Genomic DNA, 13,148 nt, shown 5'->3' on the forward strand with positions numbered 1-13,148 from the left:
TGTGGTTGTTCAGACGACCGGACCACCTGCGTCGTGATTGCAAGCGGCGTGAGTAAAGTTTTTTGCAACCGATAAGTTGTGTCTGCCTCTCCATTCACCAGCCCGCCCTAACGTACGACCAATTTCTAACGCAACTCGAGTCGGCTCTGGCTGTCCGAGACAACTCTTTCCTCACTGTTGCCCTGATAACATGAAGAAGAACTCCCTTAAAGTTGCAAGTTGCAACACCAGCTAGCCAGCAGGCAGGCTTATTTGTCCTGTAGATTATAGACTCTCAACCTGATAAATTCACTTCCCCCTGCCCCTCATGTTCCCTAGGGATCTGGAGAGGTGGGGGCATGACTGGGCAGCCATAGGGCAAACATCCATGGTGTACAGCAAGGGCCAGTTGGGTACAGCCAGGGTCTCTAACTCCCACAGGGGCCATGAAACCCAGCAGGCCAGTTGAGAGGGTTGGGGGGCAGTTTAAGAATGGTCTGTGGCCTTGACTCCCTAATGCTCCATATCTATAACTGCAGGAAACTGGTACCCTGGCTGATGCCAACCTGATCCATCTGAGCCCACAGTGGAGGTAGCACGTGTTCATTGCTGCCCAAAGTAGTCCACTGGTCTTTGCTTGCTTCTTACTATAAGAGATGATGGTTTCTGACTTAGACTTGTGGAGAGGATGAGGCAACTCACCGCTGTGTTTTTTCTCTTCATGTTGGAGACTACCTAACGGTGTACCTCACTATCATCCATGACCGCCTTACACACTTCAACTGGGATGCCATAGGGGGCATGATCAATCTTTTCTGTAGCTTGACTGTCAGCCAGTAAATAGCAGAAGCTGCACAGAGGTGGCTGCTGCACTGCTGAAAATGTACAGCTTGAGAATGCAAAGGGAGCAAGCATACTTCTGCCTTGAGGGGATTGGCAGATCACTGCTGTGAAGAGCCCACAACTATATAAGCTGTTTGTAGCGTGCTGAAAGATTGTGGTGGGGGGTCTGAAAACCTTTCAGGGGCAGGGGGATCTGCTCCACCCACCCCAGATGGACTTGGGGCACCCAGCTCACCCTGTGACCTGTCCATTCCCACTGTGAAATTGGTCTTGGACCATATGAGCCAAATGTAGTAGGATGGGCTGTTCCAGGGAGCTTGTCAGGTGAATTTTGGGGGCTAGCACCAGTGGTTATTGGAGTCTGGGACAGTACAACCAATGCTGTGTCCAGTTACAGGGGAGCCTGAACTGCCATGGTGGTCTGCACAGATTGACCAAGCAGCAGACCCAGTGATTTAAAAGGTGCTTGTTTTCTCATTTCCTTGCTTCCTTGCAATGCTCTGCCTGTAATAAAGTGCCTTTACCTATCCCTGGTAAGTTGTGTGCATGGGAGTGAAAGCTATTGCTGCCAGCTTCTCGGGGTGAGAGCCAAGGCAAAAAGTGGAAGGGGTGATGCCTTGTGGTAATACTTCATTGTCTTAACATCTGGGCACGAGCCCAGGAGTATTGCAGGACAACCATTCAGATGTCTGGCACAAATGTACTGGACAAAGATAAAAAGGATAACTATTACTTATCCTGCAAACCTTTTCTTCTGGTGATTTATGCCACAACAAATAGCAAGGATGTCTGAATGGTTATGCTTTGTCCTGCAAGAGCGCATCTGCACCTGTGACGAGGGCAGTTTCTGTTTTGTAGCTAAAGAGTTTAGATGCTGTAGACTTGTGGATTCTGTGACTAGTCAGATACTGGGAAGCTGGATAAAGCAGTGCAAGGCATTGATTTGCAAAAGTCCTTTTGTCAAGATGTAGCCCCAGCTTCTTTCCCATTGGGTTACTTTTCTGCCAATCTTGCCTGTATCTAGTTGGTTTGTGTTTTAATATAGATAGCAATTGGTTATCTCCCATAAATTTACACTTTTATTCTTACTGTAGAGCCAATTGCGTATCAGTCTGCGACTGAAGTACTAGCTCCTGCCCTGAGTTTTGGGGACGTATCCCCCATAAGTCTTTCAGTTTGGAGGCATTAGATAATCCCATCACTTTAGGCACTAAACCCAACACTTTTTTTTTTTTTTTTAACTGCCCTTTCTCTGTAACATGCCTTTATTTTGTTGGTATTGCTTGAGTAATATTGTATTTTGTGAAATATACACAACTACAACATCCAAAAAATATGAGGGGAGAGGGTTTTTGGGGGGTGATATCTATTGTTCCAATAAACAGTCTTAGACAAGTTTTTGGTTACAAAGTACCCTTCCTCAAGTCTTTTTTTTTTTTTTCCCCCCTTAGCACAGTGGTTTGCAGCTGCTAGAGGGAGGGATCATTTTGTGTGTTCTTTGAAGATCTAAGAGAATTATTTGCTAGTTTTAACTCAAAGAATCCCATCTCCTGCAATCCTAGAAACATGATGTACTTGTGAAGAAACTGGCAAGCTTGTGTCAGAAGCTGGGCACTTCATAATTTTCTCCCTTTATAATAACTTTCATTCCCTTCAGTATATCAGTAAATTTCATCAGCCTGCAAAACCCAGGAGCCTGTTTAGGTACGGGTGCTGCGTTGTCCCCCTATTCAGCTCTCAGTGCAAGTAGCATGGGAGAATTTACTGTGCTTATTTCCACTAGCAACTTGACTTTAGTCTTCATTTTTTGCATTCTTGAGGAAAGTACCTTTCACTCCTGGCTTATTTATTGCCATTTGGAGTCCTTGTTTCACTCTGTTATCTCTTCTCTGGCACTTGTTGTTTGATAAATCTTGCATGTATGTCTTTTCTCTAGTGAAGGAAATGCTCTGTTTTAAATCTTTGCTTTTCCATCCATCTGAGAGGAATGCAGGCAGAAAGAGGATGGCCATCTGTTCTTTCCATATGCATGACATCTAGATAATATGCCTGGCTGACCTTCAGTGCTTTGATAATCTTTTATATTATGTTGTCCTAGGATTCTTGGGAACACAGTATGGGCCAAAATTTAACCAGATGTAAATAGGGGAAGTCTGTTGAAATCAATTTGGTCCCAATAGGCAGGCAAATAGTACAGGGGTGCAGAGGCGGGAGACTTGGGTTGTATTTGTATCTCTGCCACTGCTTTATAGTGTGAAGTTGGACAAGCCACTCTTTGTGCCTTGCTTTCCCGATCTGTACAAGAGGAAGGAAAATCATCAACTCTGTGATGACCACAGGGGCATCTCCGTCCTCTTAACTGCTGGTAAGATACTCAACCAGCTTACCAACCATCGAAGTGACCTACTGCCCGAGAACCAATGTGGCTTCAGAAAAGGACATGGAAACACCGACCGTGGTGTTTGCATCCAGGCAGCTTCAAGAAAAGTGCCAGGAACAGAAGGTCAACCTTCTCACATTTGTCAACCTAACCAAAGCCTTCAACACGGTGAACCGTGAAGGCCTATGGGAAATCACGAAGAAGTACAGATGCTCCGGAAAATTAATATGGTTCAATAGCTCCATGATGGCATGCATCCTTGTGAATGGTGAATGCTCTGACCCGTTTCTGGTCACAAATGGCATCAAGTATGGCTGTGTGCTCGCACCTACCCTCTTCAGCATGGTATTCTCTGCCATGCTGTCAGATGCCTTCCAAGACTGACTTTGGTATGGGGATCAGGTACCGTTTTGACAGAGACGTCTTCAACCTGCGCAGGCTCCAAGCAAGCCCCGAAGTCCAGACAGCCGCACTTCACGACTTCCTTTTCTTTGACGACTGTGCATTACGTGCAGGCTCACAGGTTGACCTGCAACGGTCCATGGACCTATTCTTGTTAGCCTGTGACAACTTCGGACTCGCTATTAACACGAAGAAGACCAAAGTGATGTTTCAACCTAAGCCTGGCACAATACCCCAGGAACCACACATCTTAGTTAAAGGCCAACAACTGTTGATGGTCGACAAGTTTTTACATCTAGGTAGCATGCTCTCCCGTGCTGTCCACATTGACAACAAAGTCAACACGAGACTAGCAAGAGCTAGCATGGCCTTCAGCAGACTCCATAAGTCAGTCTGGGACTGCAGAGGCATCAGAATGTCGACAAAACTGAAAGTTTACAAAGCTGTCATCCTTCCAACCCTCCTTTACACCTGCAAAACCTGGACTGTCTACCAGCGTCACGTCAAGGAACTCAACCACTTCAACCTGTGCTGCCTGTGAAAGATACTAAAGATCATCCCTCCCTGTTTCTTTCCCATTTCTTTTCTCTCTTCGCCCCCCCTCCTCCCCGAAGCTGGATGCAGTAGTCTTCGCCCACGAAGGAAGAACAATATAGAACATCTACCTAATCTTCATTTTCAGCTGCTATGGAATTAAAAAAAACAAAGGAACTCTAAATATTATGGCAACACTTTTATATTACTGTATCTAATATAGCCCCTGTTGCATTAATTCCTCTTTAATGCCTTTTTAAAAAAAAAACCCAAGTGATTATGTTCAATTGCAACAGGTTAGGTTCAAGCTAAACATTCAGTGATCCTAAGTATTTCCAAAAGCTTTTGGTTTAATACAAATGTACTTACCTAATAACAAGTACTGTTAATTATCTGTCTGTAATGCTCATAATACTTTGGTAGTTGCAGTTAAAGTTAATGACAAAAGGAGATGTGTGTGTTCAGTTCCCAGTAAAAAGGGATTTGAGTCTCTGTTTTGAGAGGGGTTTCAGAGTCTGCCCCACTAAAGATAATGTTGACACAGCTTTACAGCATTCCTGTATGTGATTTCCTTTTTAAAGATACTTCTTTTTGGTACTGATGTCTATGAATACAAATGCCTAGAGAAGTTACATAGCTGGCTGCTTATAAATGAATTTGTGGATTCTTATTTTTTTGTCTTTATGGCTATAAAAGGTATTGGGTAAAGCTGACTGATATTTTGTTAGTCTCTTCTTTTTACAGATTAAAACCATTTTTTTTCTCGTAGAAGATTCTTTCATATTTGGGGTCAGTATTGTTTTCAAGTAGGATATGGTTCCCAGTGGGGAAAAAAATGGAAACTTAAAAATTTCTGTAAAAACACTGCAAGTTCGATAGAGATTTTCAAAACTGTCTACTCAAAATCCTGATTGATTTTAGAGATCAGATCTTTATTCTCTAAGAAATGCAGTGATCTACAACTTGTCCTAGGATGCAATTCATTGAATTCAGTTTATATAACCATTTCTCTTCGTAATTCTGAAGTCCCCTATGTTCCATCACTTTTTGGATGTGAATTTTGAATTTCGCTATAGACAGAGCTGATAGCACTCCTGTTCAAAGTTGCATGATACTACATTTATACTTAAGAATTTTGGACTAGGGTGGTCAACCTCCAGCAAACCTGTCTTGTAGAGCCATGGCATTTGACCTGCAGGACTCCACAAATCAGGAAATTTGAGGGTGGGGGAGTGGCGGCAACGAATACTGCCACCCCTCCCCTGCTGCCAAATGTCCAAGCCCTGTGCAGTGGGTTGGAGATGGCCCATGTTCCCTTTCCCCTCCCTCTGCATAACCAGCTCAGGGCTGGGCTATATACCCCCTTTTGCCAAACAGTTGGATCCTGCCTCATCCATGTGGCTGGATGGGGTCCTGTTGCCACTACCCCAGGCACCAGGTTGGGACCACTGGCTGGATCTGGCCTATGGATGGACTAGACTCTGCCAATCTGGCCTGCCAGCTAAAAAAGGTTGCAGGGGACAGGGCAAGGAAAAAGGGTCTTAAAGTGCAGTGGGGAAAGTTCAGGTTGGGCATTAGGAAGATTAGGGGCACACGATGAAGATTTTTTTTTGGCCAATACTGATGGGTGATTATTAACCAGCCATATCGGCCGATACCAATCCGATAGCCAATATGCAGCCTGGCAGATTGGAGAGCAACTCCCTACTGATAATAAGTCTGTAGGGGGAAGGAGTGTCAGGAAGGGAAGGGGCATGTGGGGGGGTGCAGATTGAGGCCCCCACAGTGAGGGAGTAGGGCAGGGCAGGGGCAGGAGCTGTCCAGCTGGGGTAGTGAGTGCAACCCCTGGAGTGGGACAGCCCCATGGCAAGCTCACCTGGGAGGTGGTGGGAGTGGGGGGTGGTGCCCTGCCACTGTGTGCTCCCCTGGGGGAGGCTTGGGGGGCATGTGCCCCCTAGACTTGTGTACAGGGTGAGGGTGGATTGCCTAGTGCAGGCTAAGGGCCAGGGTATGTGCTGGCCTGTTCCCAGCAGGGGGGCTGGGCTAGGGATGCACTTGGGGTGGGTATGGGTGTGAAGGGCGGTACAGGGCGAGCTACAACCTCCTCAAAATTTGCTGTATCCACCCCTCCCAGCGCTGCCACTGAGTGCAGCCCTGGCCCAGCCTCCCTGTCAGGAAGAGGCTGGCACTGCCCCCGAGCCTGCAGCGGGCAGCCTGCCCTTGCCTTGCCCACAAATCTGGGGGACCCATGCCTCCCCTGTGGGTACACACAGCAGCGGGGAGCCATCCCCCCTCCCAGCACCCTCCGGATGAGTTGCCCACGGCTCTTTTCTGCTCCTGGAGTTGCGCTCACCGCTTTGGCTGGACAGTGCCTGCCCCTGCCTTGCTCCCTCACTGTGGGGGCCTCAATCTGCTCCTCCCCCATGCTCCCCACCACAGACTTACCAGCCGGACACTGCTCTCCAAGCTGCCAGGCTACGTTCCTGGCTGTGTGAATGCTGCAGCTGCACACATGCATGCAGCATGTATCGCTGACATTATCGGTCAAAAAAAAACTGATTGCTAATATTGTTAATTTTCCTTTTATTGGTACCGATCTGATATTGATCGATATATCAGTGCACCTCTGTAGGAAGAACTTTCTCACTGAGGGTGGCTGAGCATTGGAACAGGTTATCCAGAATGGTTGTGAAATTTCTATCCCTGAAAATTTTCAAGAGCAGGTTAGACTGATACTTTCTTTGCTGCTTTAGTCAAGGATGATCCTGCTTTGAGCAAGAGGTTGGACTAGATCAGGGGGCATCCCAAGGAAAGTGGGTAAGAAGAGAGTGCTTGGGCTCTGGCCTGGTGCCTTCCCTTCCCTCCTCACTGTCCTTCCCTGTGGAGGGGGGCTTGGTGGGGAAAGCGGGTGGCAAGAGGGCGCAGGGTAGGAAGAGGGTGGATGGGAAGAGGGCAATTATTTTGGCTAGAGGGCCCCTTAGGGAGTTCTAGTGACCTGGAGTATCACAGAAATTAAGGGCTGGAAGGGACCTCGAAAGATTGAGTCCAACCCTCATCTCCCCCCCCCTCCCCCCCAACAGCTCACCAAAACTCTCTAACTGGTCCCCACATGCAGCCAGATGGTTGGGATGGGACTGGGTGGATGGGGTGTAGCATCTGGGAGTGGGATGGGCAGTTGGGCCAGGTTTGGGAGCGGGATCATGGGGTAGTGACAGTGTGGGGCCAGTTCTGCAGGCAGGGGCAGGCAGCAAGTGGATTTCAGGTCTGCCCCAGGCCTCGACCCCATGCTATCACTACCCAGTGATCCTGAAATCTGTATGGAGACTAGCCAGGACCCGTGTGTGCAGGGTGCACATCTGGGCTCATGCGATGGGGTTGTGGGTGGGTGGGGATTCATGTTTGGGAGTAAAATGGTCAGGTGGAGCCAGCGATTGGGATTTTGGAGTGGTGACAGTGTGGAATTGGGGCCTGAGGCAGAGCCCTAATCCATTCCCCGCACACCTGCAGAACTGGTGCCACAGCCAGGTGCGACCAAGGAACCCACTGTGGGCCAGATGAAATGCCTCAGTGGGCCGGATTTGGCCCACAGACTATATGTTGCCCACCCCTGGACTAGATCTCCTGTTGTCCTTCCCAGCTCTATTAATTTAGGTTTCTATGACACTTTCCATCATGTAACCTCACTGTCAGTTGCTAAGAACTTTGCCAGACTTCACCCGTTTGGCTGAAGTTTCTATACAAGATGTCTGTCTGAAGCCAAATCTCACTTTTTTTTTTTTCTTTTTTCCTTTTTTTTTTTTTTGTCAACCTACACTTGTCATTTTCAGCCAAAGCAGCGCACCTATTGCTGGGAACAAAGCTTAGGAAAAAATTTATGTGGATTTACCCATGTTAAAATTGTCAGCCTTTTCCTTAATAAGTACTTGGGTTCCTGTGCTTTGGAACAATTGATTCTGCTTGGCTGGGGAGATGGCCTGTTTCCAGGGATGCATTTTGGCAGTGCCTGTGAAGATCCACTCCAATTTGCCAGGATTCTTTTGTTTTGGGGAAAAATAAATAAATCTCAATTCATGTATGCACAGTGGAGACTCCTTTTGATTTTTAGTAGCTAAAAAAAATCTCTAAAGGTTCTGCCTTTGTGCATATTGCGTCCTATCACAATACTTGTGATGTGTGCTGACCAGACTGTACATGGGCCATCTCTACAGAGAGACTCAGCCCTTCAGAGAAGCATCCTATACACAGTCTTAATTCTGGTATTTCCTGTCTTTTAATGTAGATTATTTTAGTATATTGTGTGGTAGGCTTCAGAGCAACTATTGGATAACTCTTGCTGGGCTCAGGGTCTGAATTCACGCCAATAAACTGAAAAGATTTGATAACTTTTGATCCATGCAGTTCTGTTTCTTAATAATTTCCACACCCCATTCCCAATTCCAAACCCAGCCATGGTTCCAAATCTTCTCTTTTTTATTATGTAGAGCTCCGGTATGAAGTATTACTCAGTACAACTCATTTTTTTGGCAGGGGGAAAAAAGCACCAAAATAATTTAATTGTACCTTATTTCTTTAGGTGCAAGGCCTGGCAATGGCACCAAATTTGCTCTGTACCCAGGACTCCTTCCTTTAAATGAGAGGACCAAACGAGACGGTGTGATGAACATGCCACTGCATCAGATCTCTGTCATTCCAGCTCAGGATGTTACCTCTTCCAGAGTCTGCAGGAGCAAGACCAAAGACAAAGAGAGAGAAGAACTGGTAAGTTTCATTCAATTTTTGAAGGTGTTAGCTCATCTCATTGATATCTGATTCACTAATTCAGCACAACTTTCGCACCAAAATGCCATGAATTTAATTAAGAGGATTCCTGAATTCAGGCCCCTTTTTTACCTTTGTCGTCATAGTTGTCATTTGTACAATCATCTGTGCAAGGCTAGAGTCAGCACAACAGCAAAATAGAAATTTCAAGCATTTGTTTTGCATGAGACTTGGAGACCGCTGCCAACTGTGTATTCTAGGTCTGATGCCATTATTAATGTGCTTGTAGTGTCATAGCCTCTATTAATGGTCACTTGTTGCTCATTTTGGAACAAAATGAGACATTGTGATTGTGTATGTAACTGAGTTCCGCTTCCCTGTTGTATTTCACCTTTACATTTTTCCAGACTAAGCTTCTGACGGCAATTGGAAATGGTATTGTATTCTGCACTGAATATAATATCACAAAGGAGAGATGTACACCTTCCACTTCCTTAAGAAGACTTTTACTTTTGTTCCTTATTTTTGTTGTTGTAAATTGAGACAATAAACTGAATATTTCAGCCCTTCTTTGTGTGCAGAAATACAGAGCACCAAACAGAGCAAGACTCATTGGATTCCAGACAACAAACTATTTGACTGTTTTCTTTTCTAGCATATCATGTCAGTGCTCCTGTTCAGTCCCTGATTTCAAGCCAAAACTCTCAGTTCAAACCAAAACTCATATTACATGTTTATTTTCTAAAGTACAGCATAATGTCTTGAGTTCTCTATTATTTGCCAATTTTGAAACATTTTAGAGGGGTTTTTAAGCTTTCACACTAGCTAAATAAATAGAATAAAAACACACCGAGAACAGTCCAATACAAATGGGCTTTATAGAAGGTTAGGATTAAATGTTCAATAACAGCCCAAATCTGGAGAGGTGTAAAATGGTATAAATTATGAATTGGGCATTGCTTAAGTGGCAAGAGTGAGTAGCAGGAAAAGCAGTTAAATTTAAAAAAATTAATAACCTGAGAGCGTGAAACAAAGGTATAAGGCAGGAGAGCATATAGCTATTCAGGGACTTTTTTGTAGAAGAGAACTATCTCCCCTCTTTCCCACAGTCCTCCTCTCGCTCTCTCTAAGAGCGGAGAGGTCTGCTTCTTGCCCTGCACAGGAGTTATGCCAGTCTATGCAGAAGGTGGGGAATGAAAGGGAAAAGGAGAGTAGTTCTTATAGGGTAAGGGGTTGTCTGTGGCAGCTGCCTTTTTTTCGGCATGTGCCAGTGCCCATTGACAGCCTGCTCCCTTCCTTGGTAAGGGAGAATGCAGGCTGCCCTTCACTGGGCTCCTCTAAAAGTGGGAGTAGCTCTCTAGTACCTGCTGGCTGGGGAGGTCACCGATGTAGCTTCCCAGCCAGGGGCCTAGAATGCCTGTATGTCCCAGTTTTCCTAGAATGCCTGACCTAGTTTTCCAGTGCTAAGACTTTCTGTGAAATTCTTAGTGTTGCAAATGAATGCTTGACCATGCTGAAAGAAAGCAGCCCCTGTTATCCTGTTCTGCAGAAGAGAAGACTGAGGGGCAATTTAATAGCAGACTTCAACTACCTGAAGGGTGGTTCCAAAGAGGATGGAGCTAGATCCAGGGGTTGGCAACGTTTTTAGGCAGTGTCAAAAACACCTGCAGCCTTGACTTATAAGATGTTGGTGTGCCGGGGTGGATGGCAGGGGAGCCATGAGGGGCCTAATCCTTGTGGCGGTGCAGGACAGGCCCCTTCCCCACCATCTGCCTCAAAACGCATGCCAAGCAAGATGCCTTTGCGTGCCACACTCTTGCACCCATGCCAGGGGTTGCCTACCCCTGAGCTAGACTGTTTTCAGTGGTGGCAGATGACAAGACAAGGAGGCAATGCTCTCAAATTGCACCAGGGAAGTTTAGGTTAGATAGTAGGAAGAACTTTCTCGGGAGGAAGACAGTAAAGCACTGGAACAGGCAACCCAGAGTGGTTGTGGAGTCTCCATCCTTGGAGGTTTTCAAGACCTGGCTAGACAGCCTTGGGTAGGATCTAGTTGGTGATGGTCCAGCTTTGAGCAGAGAGTTGGGTTGGTGACCTCCTGAGGTCCCTTCCAACCCTATTTTTTGTTATGAATCTCTTCTACAACTTTGCTATACAAATTCCATCTGCTTAACTGTTGGGAAGTCAACACCAATAACTTATCCCATAGTTTATATTTGCAGTTTTTGAGTTTTTTGCCTACATACTTTTAAATATAAAGGAAAAAGAAGACTGTTTTTAAGCCTTGAGAGTCTTAGCTCTGAAAGTTTTTGGTGTTTGGGTTTTTTTTGGTGGTTTATTTTTTTGACAGATGATCCTAATCAAGGTTGACATGATTTATGCTGCTTTGAACCAGTTAGTCTAATCTACAGATCCATTCATAGCATCTGAAGAAGTAGACTGTTGTCTGTGAAAACTTGTGACTCTGAACTGGTTGGTTTCTAAGGCACCACCTTGCCATGACTTCTGCAGGGTTGGCTGGTGTAACACAAGTCTTTGGTCCCTGGGCCCAGGAAAGGAGCTAGTCTTCCATGATTTAAAGGCGCATATATGTGTAATGCCTCTCCTTAGGAGTCTCACTGAAGTCTCTTGCTTGCTACCTTTTTAGCATGTGGAGTTTCTTTCAGTTCTGCTTTAAGCAGGCATTCCCTCCATTACAGTATACTTTTGCCTTTTCACTCCTTCAGTCCTCCATAGAGAAATGTTTGATTCTGAGTAATACCACCAGCTCCAAGCTGGAAGATAAAAGTTTATCTTACTCCCTAAAAGTGCACTAACATATCCTCTTTAACTGGGGACATATGCATTAAGAGTTGGGTATAAATCCCAGCTACCTGCAGGATCTGTTTATCCTTGGGTCCCAGGAATGGAAGTCCCAAGCCCATTTCTAAACCTGTTTCCTACCGAAGGTGCTGTTGCTTTCAGCATTAAGAAAGCTTCTATTTATTTTCTTAATGGTAGTCAAAATGCTGATTGCTTTTTCTTCTGAGTTACTGGTGCATTTTGACATCCTGGGGCCCTTAATAAGAAGGAGTGGGATATTGGAGTCAGGACTGGAGAAGACCAGTTTCTTTCAAGGTAAGGATTCTGTGAATCCCTGCAGAATAAAGGGAAGATACTTTCAGGAGAGACAAGGACTCTGGAGTCATCTCAACTACCGTATAAAGGATTCGTAGTTTCCAAATGGAAGCAACCATTCCTGTCTTGTATGAACATGGTGTTATCATTTCTATTGGCATGTTCACCAGTCTGCACTTTCGGATTCCATGTAGTTGGCAACACTTTCCGGTGGAGGGGGGCAGAGGGGAGTCGGGCTTCAAAACCCCAATAGAAGATAAGCAGGCCTTAAAACCCAGCTGCCACTTCTCCCTGCTGCTCAACTCCAGCATGGTATGGTGAAAGCCCCCCTGTGCCAGAGCCTGTGCTGTTTGATTTGAAGTGTGGCATGTGCAGACCTCTTCCTCAGAGTACTACGTGCCAACTGTGGCATAGTACAGGGAGAACTCCTGCAAGCTGTAGGTTACCACCCCCAATTTACTCAGGTAAACCTAGGGTTTATATGGTATGTACAAGGCATACACATACCTGGTGTTTTGTTAATTCCTCACCAGGAAGTATTGTGAGGTGTAAACTGGACCTCAGTGTATTGGTAAGTGTTTACCATGAGTAGGATGTCAACTGAAGCTAAGAAACGAGAGCAATGATCTGTACACCTCATTTACATTCTGTGGGGATACCTGGGTAGATAGTGCACAGATTTATGAAGGCTGGCTGAGTGCCTAAGACTATGGACCACTCAATAGTCACCGAGAGCAAATGATCTCTACACCTCATTTACACTCTGTGGGGATAGCTGGGTAGATAGTGCACAGATTTATGAAGGCTGGCTGAGTGCCTAAGACTATGGACCACTCAATAGTCACTCCTAGCAACTAGGCTGAGACCAAATCTTATCACTCTTGAAGCATGATGCAGCCTGTTTATACAGATCTGGGCTGTCCAACTTGAGTGGCCAGGGGCTTCATGCTGCATGTGCTCCCCTTCCCTTCCCCCTTGATGTTTCCTTGCAGCTGCACCATGCTGCACTGTGTGGTCTCCTCCTACTACATGATACCCGTATAGCCCTCTCCCACATGCTGTGCCATGCCATGCAGTGCCCTTCTCTACTACAGCTCCATGTGGTGGGCAACTCCCACTATACTGTACTGAGCCT

At 45.8% G+C, this 13,148-nt stretch overlaps 1 protein-coding gene across 3 annotated transcripts in view; it reads left to right on the top strand.

Annotated features, from left to right (window-relative positions):
* Positions 1–13,148, top strand: part of MARCH8 (membrane associated ring-CH-type finger 8) — a 181,172-nt gene that overhangs the window by 21,434 nt on the left and 146,590 nt on the right. For all 3 annotated transcript variants that reach the window (XM_025208803.1, XM_025208894.1, XM_025208841.1), the window contains exon 2: positions 8,712–8,896. In XM_025208803.1, coding sequence (XP_025064588.1) covers positions 8,712–8,896 — 185 coding nt within the window. The remainder of the gene's footprint in view (positions 1–8,711; positions 8,897–13,148) is intronic.

Source organism: Alligator sinensis, unplaced genomic scaffold (assembly GCF_000455745.1).
Source record: "Alligator sinensis unplaced genomic scaffold, ASM45574v1 scaffold264_1, whole genome shotgun sequence".
Classification (NCBI taxonomy): domain Eukaryota; kingdom Metazoa; phylum Chordata; order Crocodylia; family Alligatoridae; genus Alligator; species Alligator sinensis.